Source organism: Meriones unguiculatus, chromosome 3 (assembly GCF_030254825.1).
Source record: "Meriones unguiculatus strain TT.TT164.6M chromosome 3, Bangor_MerUng_6.1, whole genome shotgun sequence".
Classification (NCBI taxonomy): domain Eukaryota; kingdom Metazoa; phylum Chordata; class Mammalia; order Rodentia; family Muridae; genus Meriones; species Meriones unguiculatus.
Genome location: NC_083351.1, coordinates 187,294,438 through 187,307,880, shown reverse-complemented (window position 1 = coordinate 187,307,880; position 13,443 = coordinate 187,294,438). Strand labels below are relative to the sequence as shown.

At 40.0% G+C, this 13,443-nt stretch overlaps 1 protein-coding gene across 3 annotated transcripts in view; it reads left to right on the top strand.

Annotated features, from left to right (window-relative positions):
- Positions 1–13,443, top strand: part of Brinp1 (BMP/retinoic acid inducible neural specific 1) — a 202,845-nt gene that overhangs the window by 105,346 nt on the left and 84,056 nt on the right. Inside the window, exon 1 of one of the 3 annotated variants that reach the window (XM_060381212.1) lies at positions 7,503–7,569. The exons of 1 other annotated variant lie outside the window; for it this stretch is intronic. In XM_060381212.1, the coding sequence (XP_060237195.1) occupies positions 7,532–7,569 (38 nt within the window). In that variant the 5' untranslated portion in view covers positions 7,503–7,531. Of the gene's footprint in view, positions 1–7,502; positions 7,580–13,443 lie in introns of those variants that run through there. One more of the 3 variants, XM_060381213.1, reaches the window with a different exon arrangement.

Sequence of the window (13,443 nt, the reverse complement as noted above, 5' to 3'; positions counted from 1 at the left end):
TATTCATAGTATATTTATATTGTGTGTCAATCAAATATGTAAAACATGTGAATATTCATATATGTATATACACACACTTGAATACAGAGACAGATAAATCCTCCAAGTTGTTTCATTCATTCTCTGTAAGTTAACACCAATCCTTGAAAGTTTTATAATTTTTCACAAAAAGTACTCACATCTCAGAACCCCATTTTCCTAACTTATAGAATGGCTAGGTCAAATATTCTGTGCACATTTTATTTATTCCCTGTAACTGACTGTGAGGCAGATAAGGATCCTTCCTACCTTATAGAATACTTTGGAAGAGCAAGCTGGAGAGAATTTATCTGTGTCTACTTTCCATCATAGGCCAGCTGATGTTCAGTCCAGTGAGACATTGCCAGATGCACTGGCAGAAACCCATGGCTCTGAGGATTTGCCTGTAACCCCAACCAATGCGCCTCTCAGATGCTCTGCTTCCTCCATTTACCCTGCTCACTTCTGTATACTCGATATATCTGTTATAAAATACAAACATTCTTACTAGGTAAACATAATGTTTGACTTCTTATCAGGACATAAATACTGTCATAAATCAGGTAACCAAAGTCAATGGTCAGAAATAATTGGTTTATATTCAAGCTCTAATTTTCCTTTTAGTTAACCTTGGTTAACTTCTTTTCCTCTCTTGTTTTGTTTTCTTTCCTGTAGTTTGTTATTCTCCCTATTGTCCTCATTTCCCACAGTCCGTGTTCTATGGATTAATTATTCTGGGTCAGAAGAAGGCAGCTGTCTTTTCTACCACCTGCATTCCTTTGATATTCTCTATTTCTCTGGAAAATACCTGCCATTTGGAGAGCACAGTTGGTTAGTGGGAGGGGGAGGGGTGGCAAAGGTTTCCATGGTTTGGCAACCTGGGTAATAACTCAGGATAAACAGGATATGTGGGACTCAGTGGAGTCAGCTTGCCAATTGCATTCACTCTCTGTTTTCTGGTTCCTAGCCGGCTTCTTTCTACACCTCAGCCTCAGCACATGACCTCTTCTCTTTTTATTTTTCTTTTCACAAGAAGCTTCAGTTCCTTACCAGGTTCTGAGAATAAAACATGGAGGGTTGATTTGACCTGGGAAAGCTTGCCACTCAGTAGAAAAATAAGTTATGAGCTAACTAGAATGAAATATTTAAAGAGTGGTCTTCAGCTCACTGGAAACCCTTGAATAGATAACAGAACTTCAGTAAGCCTATTATCGCACCTTCATTTTAATAACTCCTCTGCATTCATTCTGCTGATAGTTGAGTGAGGTAATACCAAAATATGTGAAAACTATGGGTACTCAGCAGTCATGTCTGCAACTGAGAAGAGATTATAACACAAGGCTAGTTAAGGCTTAAGATAGTATGCACATTGGAAAACTGAAAGGCTTCTTGGAAGATGTACAGGTTTTTACCTGTCACTTTCTCCCCTTCAATGTCATCAGTCTAGCCATGCACACAGTACTCCCTCCTGCCAGAGCTCCTTTCTCTCTTGTCTTTGCTGACTAAAATTCTCAACACCATCAATACACAACGAACTTCTGCTTTTTCATCATGTCAAGTCCCGCCATATTAGTTTGGATTCAGATTGAGCATCATGGTTCACAATCACTGTTTTTCAACTCATTTCAATGAATGGAGCAAATGGCCAGAAAAAGCAATGTATGAAAAGCAGAAGAAAACATTTTTTCTAGTTAAAAACAAACAAATGAACACAGGGAATAGTGCTATATACTAAAAAAGACTTTAAGAAACAATACCTAAAACCATGTCTGCTAGAAACCATGTGAAATTTCATGATCTGTGCTGTCACCAGCTGTATGGCCAAGGAAGCATTTTTTTTTTTTTTTGCAGTAACTTCAGTGACTGAAGACTCATAATTGTGAATTAGAGACATTCAAGGCGTCTGTGACAGCCTCAAGGCCTCCCACCGAGAGAGAGAGAGAGAGAGAGAGAGAGAGAGAGAGAGAGAGAGAGGTAGTCCAGAAAGGAAGCTATTGAAGAACATCCTTAAAAATTGCCACAAAGCTGCTGAAGTGTAGCTTCTCACATTTGATGGCTCCTGGCAGTGGTGTGGGTGCAGGACTCAATTCTCTTTAAGGGGATGACTTCTGGGAGTTTGACTATGCTCAAATGAGTCTATGATCAATACATATTGGACTTGATGTATTTCTTTTCTCTTTATTGAAGGAAGACACAAGAATGATAGAGTAGAAATGGGAAAAATGAGAAGCGAGTGTGATCAGAGTGTGAGGTGCATTGTATGAAATTCCCAAATAGTCAATGAGGATATTATTTTGGGGGGAAAATAAAGCAAAGAAAAAAGTTTCCGTTATAGATGCAGACACAGAGGCCCAGTAGGTGATACAGCTTGTCAAAAGTTCCAAGAACATTTTGGAGACAGACTCAGAAAGATAGTAAGGACTTCATGCTGTTTCCTGGTGTCACTTGGTTTTATCTCCTTTGGTTCTGGAGACACATGCTGTTGTCTTAAATATATGTAATAAAAGGGTGAGTTCTTCACTAGTGGCACCTGCCCATAACTTACTTGTTAGTCTCATCAGGACTGCTTGAATCCGCTTCCTCTGTGGCCTGGCAAGGCTGCATCATCAGGGGAGAGTGATCAGAGAACATTCAACTGAGTTCATGTTAGAGACAGTCCCTGATTCTCTCCCTCAGAGATCCACATGGAAACTGATCTGGTGATAGACCACATCTGAGCAGGGGGTCTAGTTCCTGTCCATGCATGATCCTCCTTTGGTGCATCAGTCTCTGCAGGACCCCCTGGGTTCAGGTCATTTAGTGCTGTTCATCTCCTTACAGGGCTCCTGTCCCCTCTATGTATGTCCCTCTTATTCCATCCCTCTCTGAAGGGTGGAGGGAGAGAGGATGGGACTGGAGAGGTTGCAGGAGTGGGCTTCAATTGAAAAAAAAGTGAAAGAAAGAAAAATGAAAAAAAGAAAAAAATATTGATTTATTTATTCACTTTACATCCTAGTTGTTGCCCCTCCCTCTCCTCCTCCCAGTCCCACCCCCCTCTCTCTTCTCCTCCCACCCTCCTCCCTCTCCTCCTCCCACCCTCCTCTCTCTTCTCCTCCCACCCTCCTCTCTCTTCTCCCTGTTCCTTTTCCCTGCCTCTCAGAAAAGGGGAGTGCCCCCACAGCCCACCCCAGACATCAAGTCACACTAGGACTGAGTGCATCCTCTTCTGTTGTTTGTTGCCTTTTTTTTTTAATACAGAAGTCAGAGAGTACCCAGAGTTGATGTTCAAAAGTTCTGAAAGCTTCTGCTGCTGGCATGTTTCAGCAGCTCCCTTTACAAGGAAGTCAGAAATTCTGTGGGAACTTATATCTCAGGCCCCAAAGAGCCACTTTTTAAAGACAGGCCTGCTATGCAACTGGAGAGCTTCGATTGTTCTAAATGTGTGTCAGTGAGCAATAGTGCATAAGCAGATTGGCCTGAGTCCTCAGGTGAGCAGGGGAGGGAGCTAGGAGGGCATCAGTTAGGACAAATGTTTCCGTGGTGTAATTGCTGCCGCAAGGTAGATGCTCCTGTTAGCTTGGTCACCTGAGAAGGTGAATTTTTATTGTGCTGCAGCAGCACACATCATGGGGACAAGGCACCTGCATCCAAGCTCAGTAGACACGGCTCCAGCTACTCTTTCTATATGCACAGCTTGCCAGGTTGTTCTGGGCTGCTTTTCTTCGGGGTCAGTGTATCAGGACCTGCAGGCGGCATCCCAGGGGCATTGTCACAGCATCCTCGTTAACCGTGTGCCTATCTGCTCTTAAGAATCCAGCTGTTGTCTTGTCATATGCGTGTCTTTGTGGATGCCTGGTTGACCATCTCAAACAAATGTAATACACCCTTTCTAAAGATTATTTCCCTGACTTTTATATTTTAAAAATACTAGTCATTTAAAATTTCAGAAATGGAAACACTGAGGAAAAAAAGAAAAAAAAAAGAAAAAAATCAACAATCGTGTACGTTTATTTATCTTTTTACCTTTTTTGTTTGTATGAGCATGTGTTCATGCTCTCTCAAATATGTGAAGATCAGAGGATAACTTGCATTAATAGGTATTTTTCTTTCTTCATGTAGGTTCTGTGGATTGAACACAGATCATCCAGTTCTTAGCTTCTAAGACATCTGACCAATTTGAGAGTCATTCTTTTTAACCTCTCACCATCTCCTACCTAGTTGGAGTTCCCTTCCATTTTTCTCTTTTTCACTTTATAAAACCTGTATTCTGATATTCCTCTCTCAAATCTTCCCTTTGCCTTTCTTGCCTATGATCTCTTTATACTTTTCCGGTTACTTTATACTTTTCCATGGTTACTTCATATTATGTACTCAAATAATGATACATTATATTCACATTTTTAGTCATTGATACAGTTTTTCCTCCTGACCATCTCTGGTTTTCTTTACATTCTCTCATGACTCTAAAAATGTGGAAAATAAGTTGGAGACTTCATGGCGTTACTCTTAACATGTGTCATGTTTTTACTTGGAATGAGGGCGTGTATAATCTAGTAACTAAGCTGACATTAATAACACATTATTGTGTAATTGATAAATATACATACACATAAATCAGCAATTATAGTAACGATGAATAATTGTTGTACAGTATAACCATCATTGTACAGTATTACCATCATTTCAAAGACAATTTCATTTACACTTTTCCTTTTCTTAATATAAAGGCCACATAGGATATTTTAAAAAAGAATAAAGGACATTTTTGCTAGGTGTCCATCCTTCCAGTATTTGCTCTTCCTGTTTCTACATAGCCACCACCTTACAACAGCTTTAATGTTTGTTTGTTTGTTTTTTAATGTTTCTTATTCCTTCTTATACATCCCTTTCTGTCTCACCTCTGGGCAAATCTCTTCTCCTTAAGAATGCTCCTTTCCTTTCTGTGCCCCTAGCAAGCTGCCTTATCAGGTATCATCATTTTTATTTTTTTTTATTTTTTTTCAATGCAGTTTATTCAGGAACCTTGAACAATCATCTGACCCTGGGTAAAGCCAGCCCACTTTAAATAGCCTCTGGGTAGCCAACCTCAGCATGCCATGTGGGCAATGCAGATAGGTCCACATACATGGAAGCAAGCCAGATCCTCAGCCTTAGCCAAATGTGGAGTTGTTTGTGACAGAGAGCACTCACCATCGGGAAGGTGGAAGGCGGAAACCAGCTCCATCTTTCAGGCGCGGCATTACGCAGCTCTCTACAGTTCCCCCTTTTTGTTTTGGACACATCAGGCAAGAGTAGAGGTCTGATCTGGCCTTTACAGCCATTGAAGCAGGACAGTCTACCCAAGCATGGTTGGCTACCATAAAAAGCCAAAATGTTACGCTCAGGATGCGAGGCTAAGCACTGCACTCAGGGTCAACTGCTTTGGACCCAGAGAAGAGCATGTCTGATTGCATGCGGGTTGATGCCCCAGGTCCCGCCTCTGAGAAAAAGGTATCGGATGGGTCTGATGCTCTTTGGGTGGATGACACCTAAATGAACATCAGTACAAAGTCCCAATTTATTTCTAATATCAGAGATCAGACCTCTACTCTTGCCTGATCAGGTATCATCTTAAATCTTACTTCCCCTAGGATCCTCAAGTCAGGTCAAATTCTATATCTATGCACTGTTACTATTCAATTACTGTTACTACTAAAGCTTTTAATCATATTCTAGTGGAACTGATGCTTTACAGTTACTTTCATCATATTGATACATGATACATGATAACATATGTATGTGTTTAGTTTTCATGATATACTGAGAACATTGACTATGAATATTCTATATCCTCGTTCATCCCATCAATTCCACTGTCCAGTACAGTTCCTGCCACATAATAATTATTCTACAATAGTTAGAAAAATAAATCTGTCATCAGATTGCTTATAAAGCTAAGTGGAGGCATTAACATTACTTGCTTAACCTCTCCCTCTCCCCAAATCCAAGTTTCTTCCCCACTGTCCTAGAGACATCACTACAGAGAGAAAGAGTAAACATCTCTGATTTTTGTCTTATGTTTTCTCAACTGCCCCTCCCATTACAAGCCGGATTCATTGCACCCATAGCCTTCCCCATATCAGAAAGCTGGTGGTCATACCGGAGGCTCCTCATTTCTAAACCCTTCTTCTTTTTCTTGATCCCATTTGTTCTCTCAAACCCACAGCTAATCCAGTAGGATAAACTAATCTTACTAACATAAACCCATAATCCCACAAAATCTTATTTTCTTTCCAGTTACTCTCTGATTTCTTCAATCTCCTTCTCTCTTCTGAATTGGGACTGCTGCCTTTATGTGTCTTATAGCCTCATTACCTCTGCCTTTACCTTGTACTATCCCTCCTAAACAGAGTGGTCCTAGTAAAACACGTGTCAGATAATGTGACACATTTAGTTAGATTTCCTGCAGTTACTCCTCATTTACTGCATTTGTGAAAAAAAAAAATCTTCTCAAGTGGTCAACAACGTTTGACTGCCTCTTCTTCTCTGATATTATCATCTATTACTTGCTCGTCCTCAGCCACAACTCTGAGTTTCAGTGTCAGATTTTCCAAAGCTGTGGCCAAAATGTTTGACAAAATAGCTTATTTTTCAAGAAGATATATTATTTTAAGATCATTGTTTCAGAAAATTTAATCTATAGTCACACGGCCCTGATGCTTAGGAACTATAGAGCCCTATGAGGATAATGGAGACTATTGCCCTTTCAGTGGGCAGGAAGCATGGAAAAGTCCACACTAGAAGAAAAGACATCAGGGCATAACAAAATTCCAAAGACTAGCCCCAAGAGTTACTCTTTTTAACTGGGAACAACCTCCCATCTTTCAACTACCTTCTAGTAATTGAATGCATCAAAGGACCAATCCGGTAATTAGGCAGAGCCTTCATGATCCAGTCCTCTCTGGAAATACTCTCAGAGACACACTCAGAGGTATGTTTCTTTTAACTCATAGGCATATCTCTAATTTTCAGTCAAGGTTAACTAACCTTCGAAGCAGGTCTCCAAACTTTCCTTCTGCTTCGAGAGCTTTTCTGCTAGGGGTCTGTGTTGCTCACACTCTCTGACATCCACCAAGTGATTGTGCACATATCACCTTCTCAGTGACACTAACCTTGACTTTTCATGTTAACAGAGCTTTTTCTACAAGCAAATGGAATCTCTTATCCTTCTTCTCTTTTGATTGTACTATAATATTTATCGCTTTCTAAATTACTTGCTTAAAACACTTATTGTTTTAGAAAAGAAGTTTCATGAGGAAATATCTGTAAACATTTCATTCATTCATCTATCTCTAGTGCTTAGAACAGTGTCTAGTGCTTAGTGAATGTTGCCTAAACACATGTAGACGTGAAAGGATTAAGTTTCACGTATATAGGAAAGGAAAAGCCCAGCAGTTATCTGGAGCTTTGAAGGATATGGGACTGGTTACAAACTCACTGGATCTCTATGTATCCTTGTCTGTTTTCAGATGGAAAAAGGCAACTGTGTTGAAGAATGAATAAGAGAAATATAGCAGAGAATGTTGTTTGGAGGTAAATATAGGTTAGTCCATATTTATCTGTAGTCAAGTTTTGTGTTACTTGTTGCTTATTCTGACTCATGCATGGTTGGTCATGGAGATAGCCTTCTCACTCGCTTTGAGATTCTTGTCTTTTCAATTTCTAGATTTCTGGAATTTTAATTCTTGGGCTTCTCTCTGTGCCTGTGTTTCATTTCCACTTTGGTCTCATGGTTTTTTAATTATCCTGCAGTTTTGCATTTTGCAGCCTAAACAAATCCTCCAAACTTTAGACTTACAGCCCACCAATAAAATAACCTTTACAGACTCGTCACATCAAATTCTGCATTCCCCTGTTCTTTGATCAAATATGCTCCTCCTTCCCATTTTTATTAAAAGGCTTTATTACTGTCCTATGTGTTTGAGCTCTCAAGTCAAGAATCATCTATTACTCTGTCTTTCTGTTCTACATCATGCAATTTTGTGGATCCCACATAGCAAAGACATTTTCTGTGTATGCACTTACCGTCTTGAACGAGACTCTCTCAGCGTTCTTTCAGACCACAACACCACAGTGTGCTTATCTGCATTCTTTCTTCCGATTCTGCCTCTCTTCAACTTTTCTCTGTACAACAGAGAGATTTCTCTGCAACATGCCCCAGATTTTGTTAATGTTCTCAGACCTTTGAAGTGGTTTTTCATTTCACTGTTGTACTCTACATGTGGAAGGTCCTCTGCAGGTTCCTTGTTTAAACATTCGATCCCCAGCTGAGGGTGTCAATAGGAGACAGAGCCTTACAGGAGGAATGAATGCGATGGCCTTGGGCCCAGCTACTATCTCGTGCTCCATTTTCAGTGTGTGGATACAACATGACCAACCAGATTCCTTCTCCTGCTGTTATACTTTTCTTACTTGCTGTTATGTCTCCCATGCTATGACAGAACACATACTTCAGGAAATGAAATTTTAAATAAACTCTTTCACCTTAGAGTTGCTTTTCTAAGGATACTTTGTCACAATAATGAAACAGTAAATAAGTCACAGAATATAAAGCCCAAACTCCTAGCTATGACTCATGGAGATGGTGTTAGCCTTTCTAGCCTCTCCACACTGGCTATCTTATCCTAATTAATTCTCAGTTTATTCATGATATTGAGCACTTTTGACTTGTTTTTCTCTTGTTTTGAAAGAAACTCTTAGCCAGCCCACGGAGGACGATGATCCAGGCATCCTTGATGAGACTTGATAGGCTAGGGTCAGACAGTAGGGGAGTAGACCAGGGGAGAGGGAGAGGGGAGAAAGGAGGACGGAGAGTGAGACTGGGAGAAGATGAGGGAGGGGGCTATAAGCCAGATACAAAGTGAATAAATTGTTAAAAAATAATAATTATAAATAAAAAGAAAGGAACTGCTGTTATTGTTATGCGTATCTTTGGTGCCCCAAGTTATGTATGCCCTCTGTCTATGGCATTCAGTTTTCTGTTGGCTTACTTTATTTTTCTCATAAAATTCACACTCTTCAACTTCATTATTTAACCGCTGTTGGCTCCCTCGTTGGAATAGACACTCACCAAGGGCGGCAGTTTGCTTCATCTCACTGACCACTTTATCGCTTCCATATAAAATATTTCCTTAAATGAAAAAGATGCTCTAGAAACATCAGTCGAGAAATGAACAGATTGGAAATAATGGAGTCAGCTAAAGATGAAACATGATATTTCCTGCCTCAACTATATAAGAAAGCGCTCACTTTTTGTTGGAACCTGAGTTTGTGTTAAGAATACCCTGGCCAAACTATCCCCTGTCCAATTTCATGTAAAATGTTTCTGGGAGCAGGGAGGTGGGGGGGGGAAGTAAAATGAACAGTTCTTCCACAGAGTGAAACAGCTTTGGGGGTAGAGACGATATTTGTAAGTGTGAAAGACATAACGTAGGGGGCCTTTTTGCCAGATTGGAGAAATTGAGTGAATGGATTTGTCGGAATGGATTTGTACACTTGATTGAGATTAATAACAAAACAGAAACAACCAAAGTACCATATAACTCCAGACAGGAATAAAAGCTAGAAGGCAAAAGCAAGCTGGAGTTTGGGGGAGCATTTTACAGAAAGGCTAGACACTAAAGGTTCATTCAACTATAAAGTAAAAGTGGAAGTGGGTGATACTTATTTGTAATGAACTCACAAATAGAAGCATCACACACCTAGATTAGGTACCCATTCAAACAAGCACTTGCCCAATTTCAAACTATATATCTCAATAAACTTCTATATGCTTAGAGTGGCCATTCTGAAGCCACAAAGATTCACCTAAAGTCTTAAACTTTCACTATCAATTACATTTTTTAATCACTTACCTTCTGTTGCTGTACTTTTTAAAAACCTTTTTATTTACATTTCTTATATCTCTTTCTTCTTGCCCCAACTTAATCATGTCCAACACCCCAACACCAGGTAGGAGAGAAAAAGGGTGGGCGGGAGAAAGGGCACAGTTCTATTAGCAGCTTCCTGCTGGTTAGGGTCATTCGGTTCCTTGGAGCTAGTCTAATCCTCCTTCTAGGAGATCTCTAACTTCTTGTCTCACTGCATCAACAGCAACCAGGAGCAGCAGGGGGAAAGTTCTTTTTCAGAGCTCCCCAACACTCTCAGGGCTCTGTCATTATATTCTCTCCAGAATCCTATGATTTAAAATATCTGCAGCTGGCAAAGAGTTCCTTTCAGAGGCTGCAGGAGGCAAATAGTTTGCTGCTGTGGACTATCTAAACCAGTCCCACTTTGCACACCTGGGATTAAAACAAAAACATGTTAAATCCACAACAATCCTCCAAAATAAAAGAAAAAAAAATGATCAACTTGAAATTTAAAAAAAAAATCCTTATTTCCTTGTTTATGACTGAAGCGTCTCTTTTGCCTAGATTACATAATTATTCTTCAGTGAACGTTTGGTTTTCTTTCTAAATGCCATACTATACCCACACTGACAACTGACAACAGGTAGAGAACTTTGTGTGGCTCTCATGAGGAAAAGGTGACAGAAGAAAGAGCTTGACACTTGAAGATTAAATCTCAATATGAGGAATCTTCCGTATCAATGAAGACAGATTTGTATTTATTTCTTAGTTGGTGGGATTAATGACAGCTTCCCAGTAAGCTGTAAAATGTGCTAAGCGCCAACCCGTCTTTGGGGGAGATGATGTTGGCAACTTCGTTTGTTTAAGGTTGTCAAGGTGGAAGCAAGGGGCCAGGTTGGTAGCATTTGTGCTTCTGTGTCTTGGCTAAGAACTTACTTTGCTTAATCCCATAAGGCATCTTTCCTGCGTGTCTCTGGAAATATTGGACATGCTACTGATTAGAAAGGGGAAAAATGAAAGCACTAAGGTGTTAAGAATTAATTCCAAAGTTCCTCACTTCTGAAGATTTCATTGCCACCCCTGCCTACATGTGAAACAGGGTGATGAAATAAATAGAAACAGGAAGTCATTGAAGGTTTGAGCAATTTGGAAGCAGAGTCTTGAGTAACATGCCAGGTACCAGGGGCACAGTGTTGGCAGTGAAACCATCGGAACGTGGGGAGTGCCTGGGCACCCAAGTCTCTTCTGGGAAAGAAATAAACCCACTTGTAAGCCTGTTGGCACTATCTTTGTTAATGTAGGGATTGCTTACCGGGTGTTCTATAAACCTCAGGCCATACTGTGAGCGGACAAACCAACCAACCAACCAACCAAACAAACAAACAAAAAAACAGATACTGTGCCTTACCCTCAAATTTAGACTGTGAAAAGGAGAATTTACTGTCATCCCAGGGTACAATATGTTTTGAGGGTCTGGAAGAACTAGACTTGGCTGTAGTTGCTGAGAAATTGTCCTGTGGGAGCGACCTCCAGGCAGAGGAGCAGAGTGACAGGCGAGAATGGGGTGTTATGCTTGTCCAGAACAGAGGAAACCTTGGCGATTACACCTGGGAGCTTGTTAGTAAGGTGGATACTGAGACTGAGCCACTGAGATCCGAGTGAATTCCTATTTCTGTATGTTAATATATGTTTTCATTGTGGTCCGTTGAGGAGGGTGTCCTAGGGACTATACTTCATAAGAGCGTGTTTGGAACCCGGGTCAGACAGCTCACAGACAGCTGCTTCCCCCGCAGTACAGAATAGATAGAGAAAGGACAGCTATTGCAAGAGAGATCCACTTGTATGTCATTGACCTGTTTGGTTGGTTTTCCCCAGAACAATTCAATTTGTTTGTCTATACTTACTCCCACAGCCCCAGCATCAAATTAGAAACCAAATGTTGTCAGATGTCTCTAAATCCAATGATTTGGAAGCATGGGTCACTTTAACAAAGTTTCAAGGCCATCAGTCAAGTTCATCTGTTCACTTTTTAAATGGTAAAAGAAATTCATCTAAGAATCATACCTCATTTAAGTTGATATTAATTCCCACCTAGGATACTGAGAGTAAGTGGTCAGCTTGCACTTTCTTTGCCCACAGTTCAGAGCTATATTCCTTATATTGCAGCTTTTGAGGAGACCAAAAATATTGGTAACTTAGCAAAAATAATACTTAAGTAAGAAACATATAACTTAGGAGACATTCACTTGAATCCATGGACCTGGGATTCAAAACAGGTAATTCTCTTGCTAGACAAAATCCTGAGTTGAAAGTAATCTCAATCAGAATTACATAGTAATGACAAGAGTTGGTTGGTATCTGGAGGGAGACTGAATTTGTTCTGTAAAATGAGATTCATCATCGTAAAGAGCTCCTGTGACACTAGTTTTTACTGACACAAAGTTCCTGGTGCATGTCACCTGTATCAAGTGTTTAATATGTAATTTTGCCTATGAATATGTAAAAACAAGCATATCTATACTACAAATTAAAAGTGTGTATGTGTGTGTAAGAGAGGGAGTCAAGACAGAGACACACATGCGTACAGAAAGAGTATTTGTATAAGAAACAGAAGCAAAGAGAGGCAGTGAGACAGAAACAGAGGAGAGAAAAACTGAATATTATTTTGTAAAAAGAATACACCATGTGAGCTTGCTGACAATAACTATTGCAGGGTATAGCCAAAATTGTCTTTGTGATTAGCACAGATAATTTGTTACTAGTAGCTCTGTAGGGCATATGAAAAAATAAGGAAAACTGAAGTATGATTTGATGGAGAGGCAGCATTTTTGTATGTTTTGGGGTAAAATTCCAACTTGTAGTTTTATGATGGTGTCTCCCAACATGTTATAGAATATCACCTCACTGCCCGAGCAGAAAAATGATTAAGAGACAATCTCTTCTGAACTGTTATCTACCATCTTGTTATGTGTAAAACTAAGAAATATGTCAATGGTCATAGCAAATATGAGTTCCCCACTGGTATGTCTCCACTCCTCCTGAGCATTCACAAGACAGTTCTTAATGTTAAATATACATCCCCTTCCCCAGCACATGAAATTCACTGTATCTCTCCAGTAAGGACAGACACACTGAAACTTCCTTTTGACCTCTTTTAGGATTATGAATCATACCCATAAGTATATATGTCAATTATCCTTGCAAATTCTGCTTCAAGTCAGCAACATTACTTGTTCTTACCAAGGAGCCTATCTTATATTTTTTTGTTTTGTCTTGTTTTGTTTTTTTTTTTCAGACATTTATTTACATCCTGGTAGGAACTCCTCCGCCCCTTCCATCCAAGTCCCAACTTCTACCCTCTCCTCTCTTTTACCCCCTCCCTTTCTTCTTAGAGAAGAGGAGACCTCCCATGGATATCAACCCACCTTGGCAAATAAAGTTATAGTAGGACTGGGTGAATCTTTTATTGAGGCTAGACAAAGACATCGATTTGGGGGATGGAGATGCCAAGGAGGGAACAGAGTCAGAGACAGGCCCTCCTCCTGTTGTTAGAGGTCGC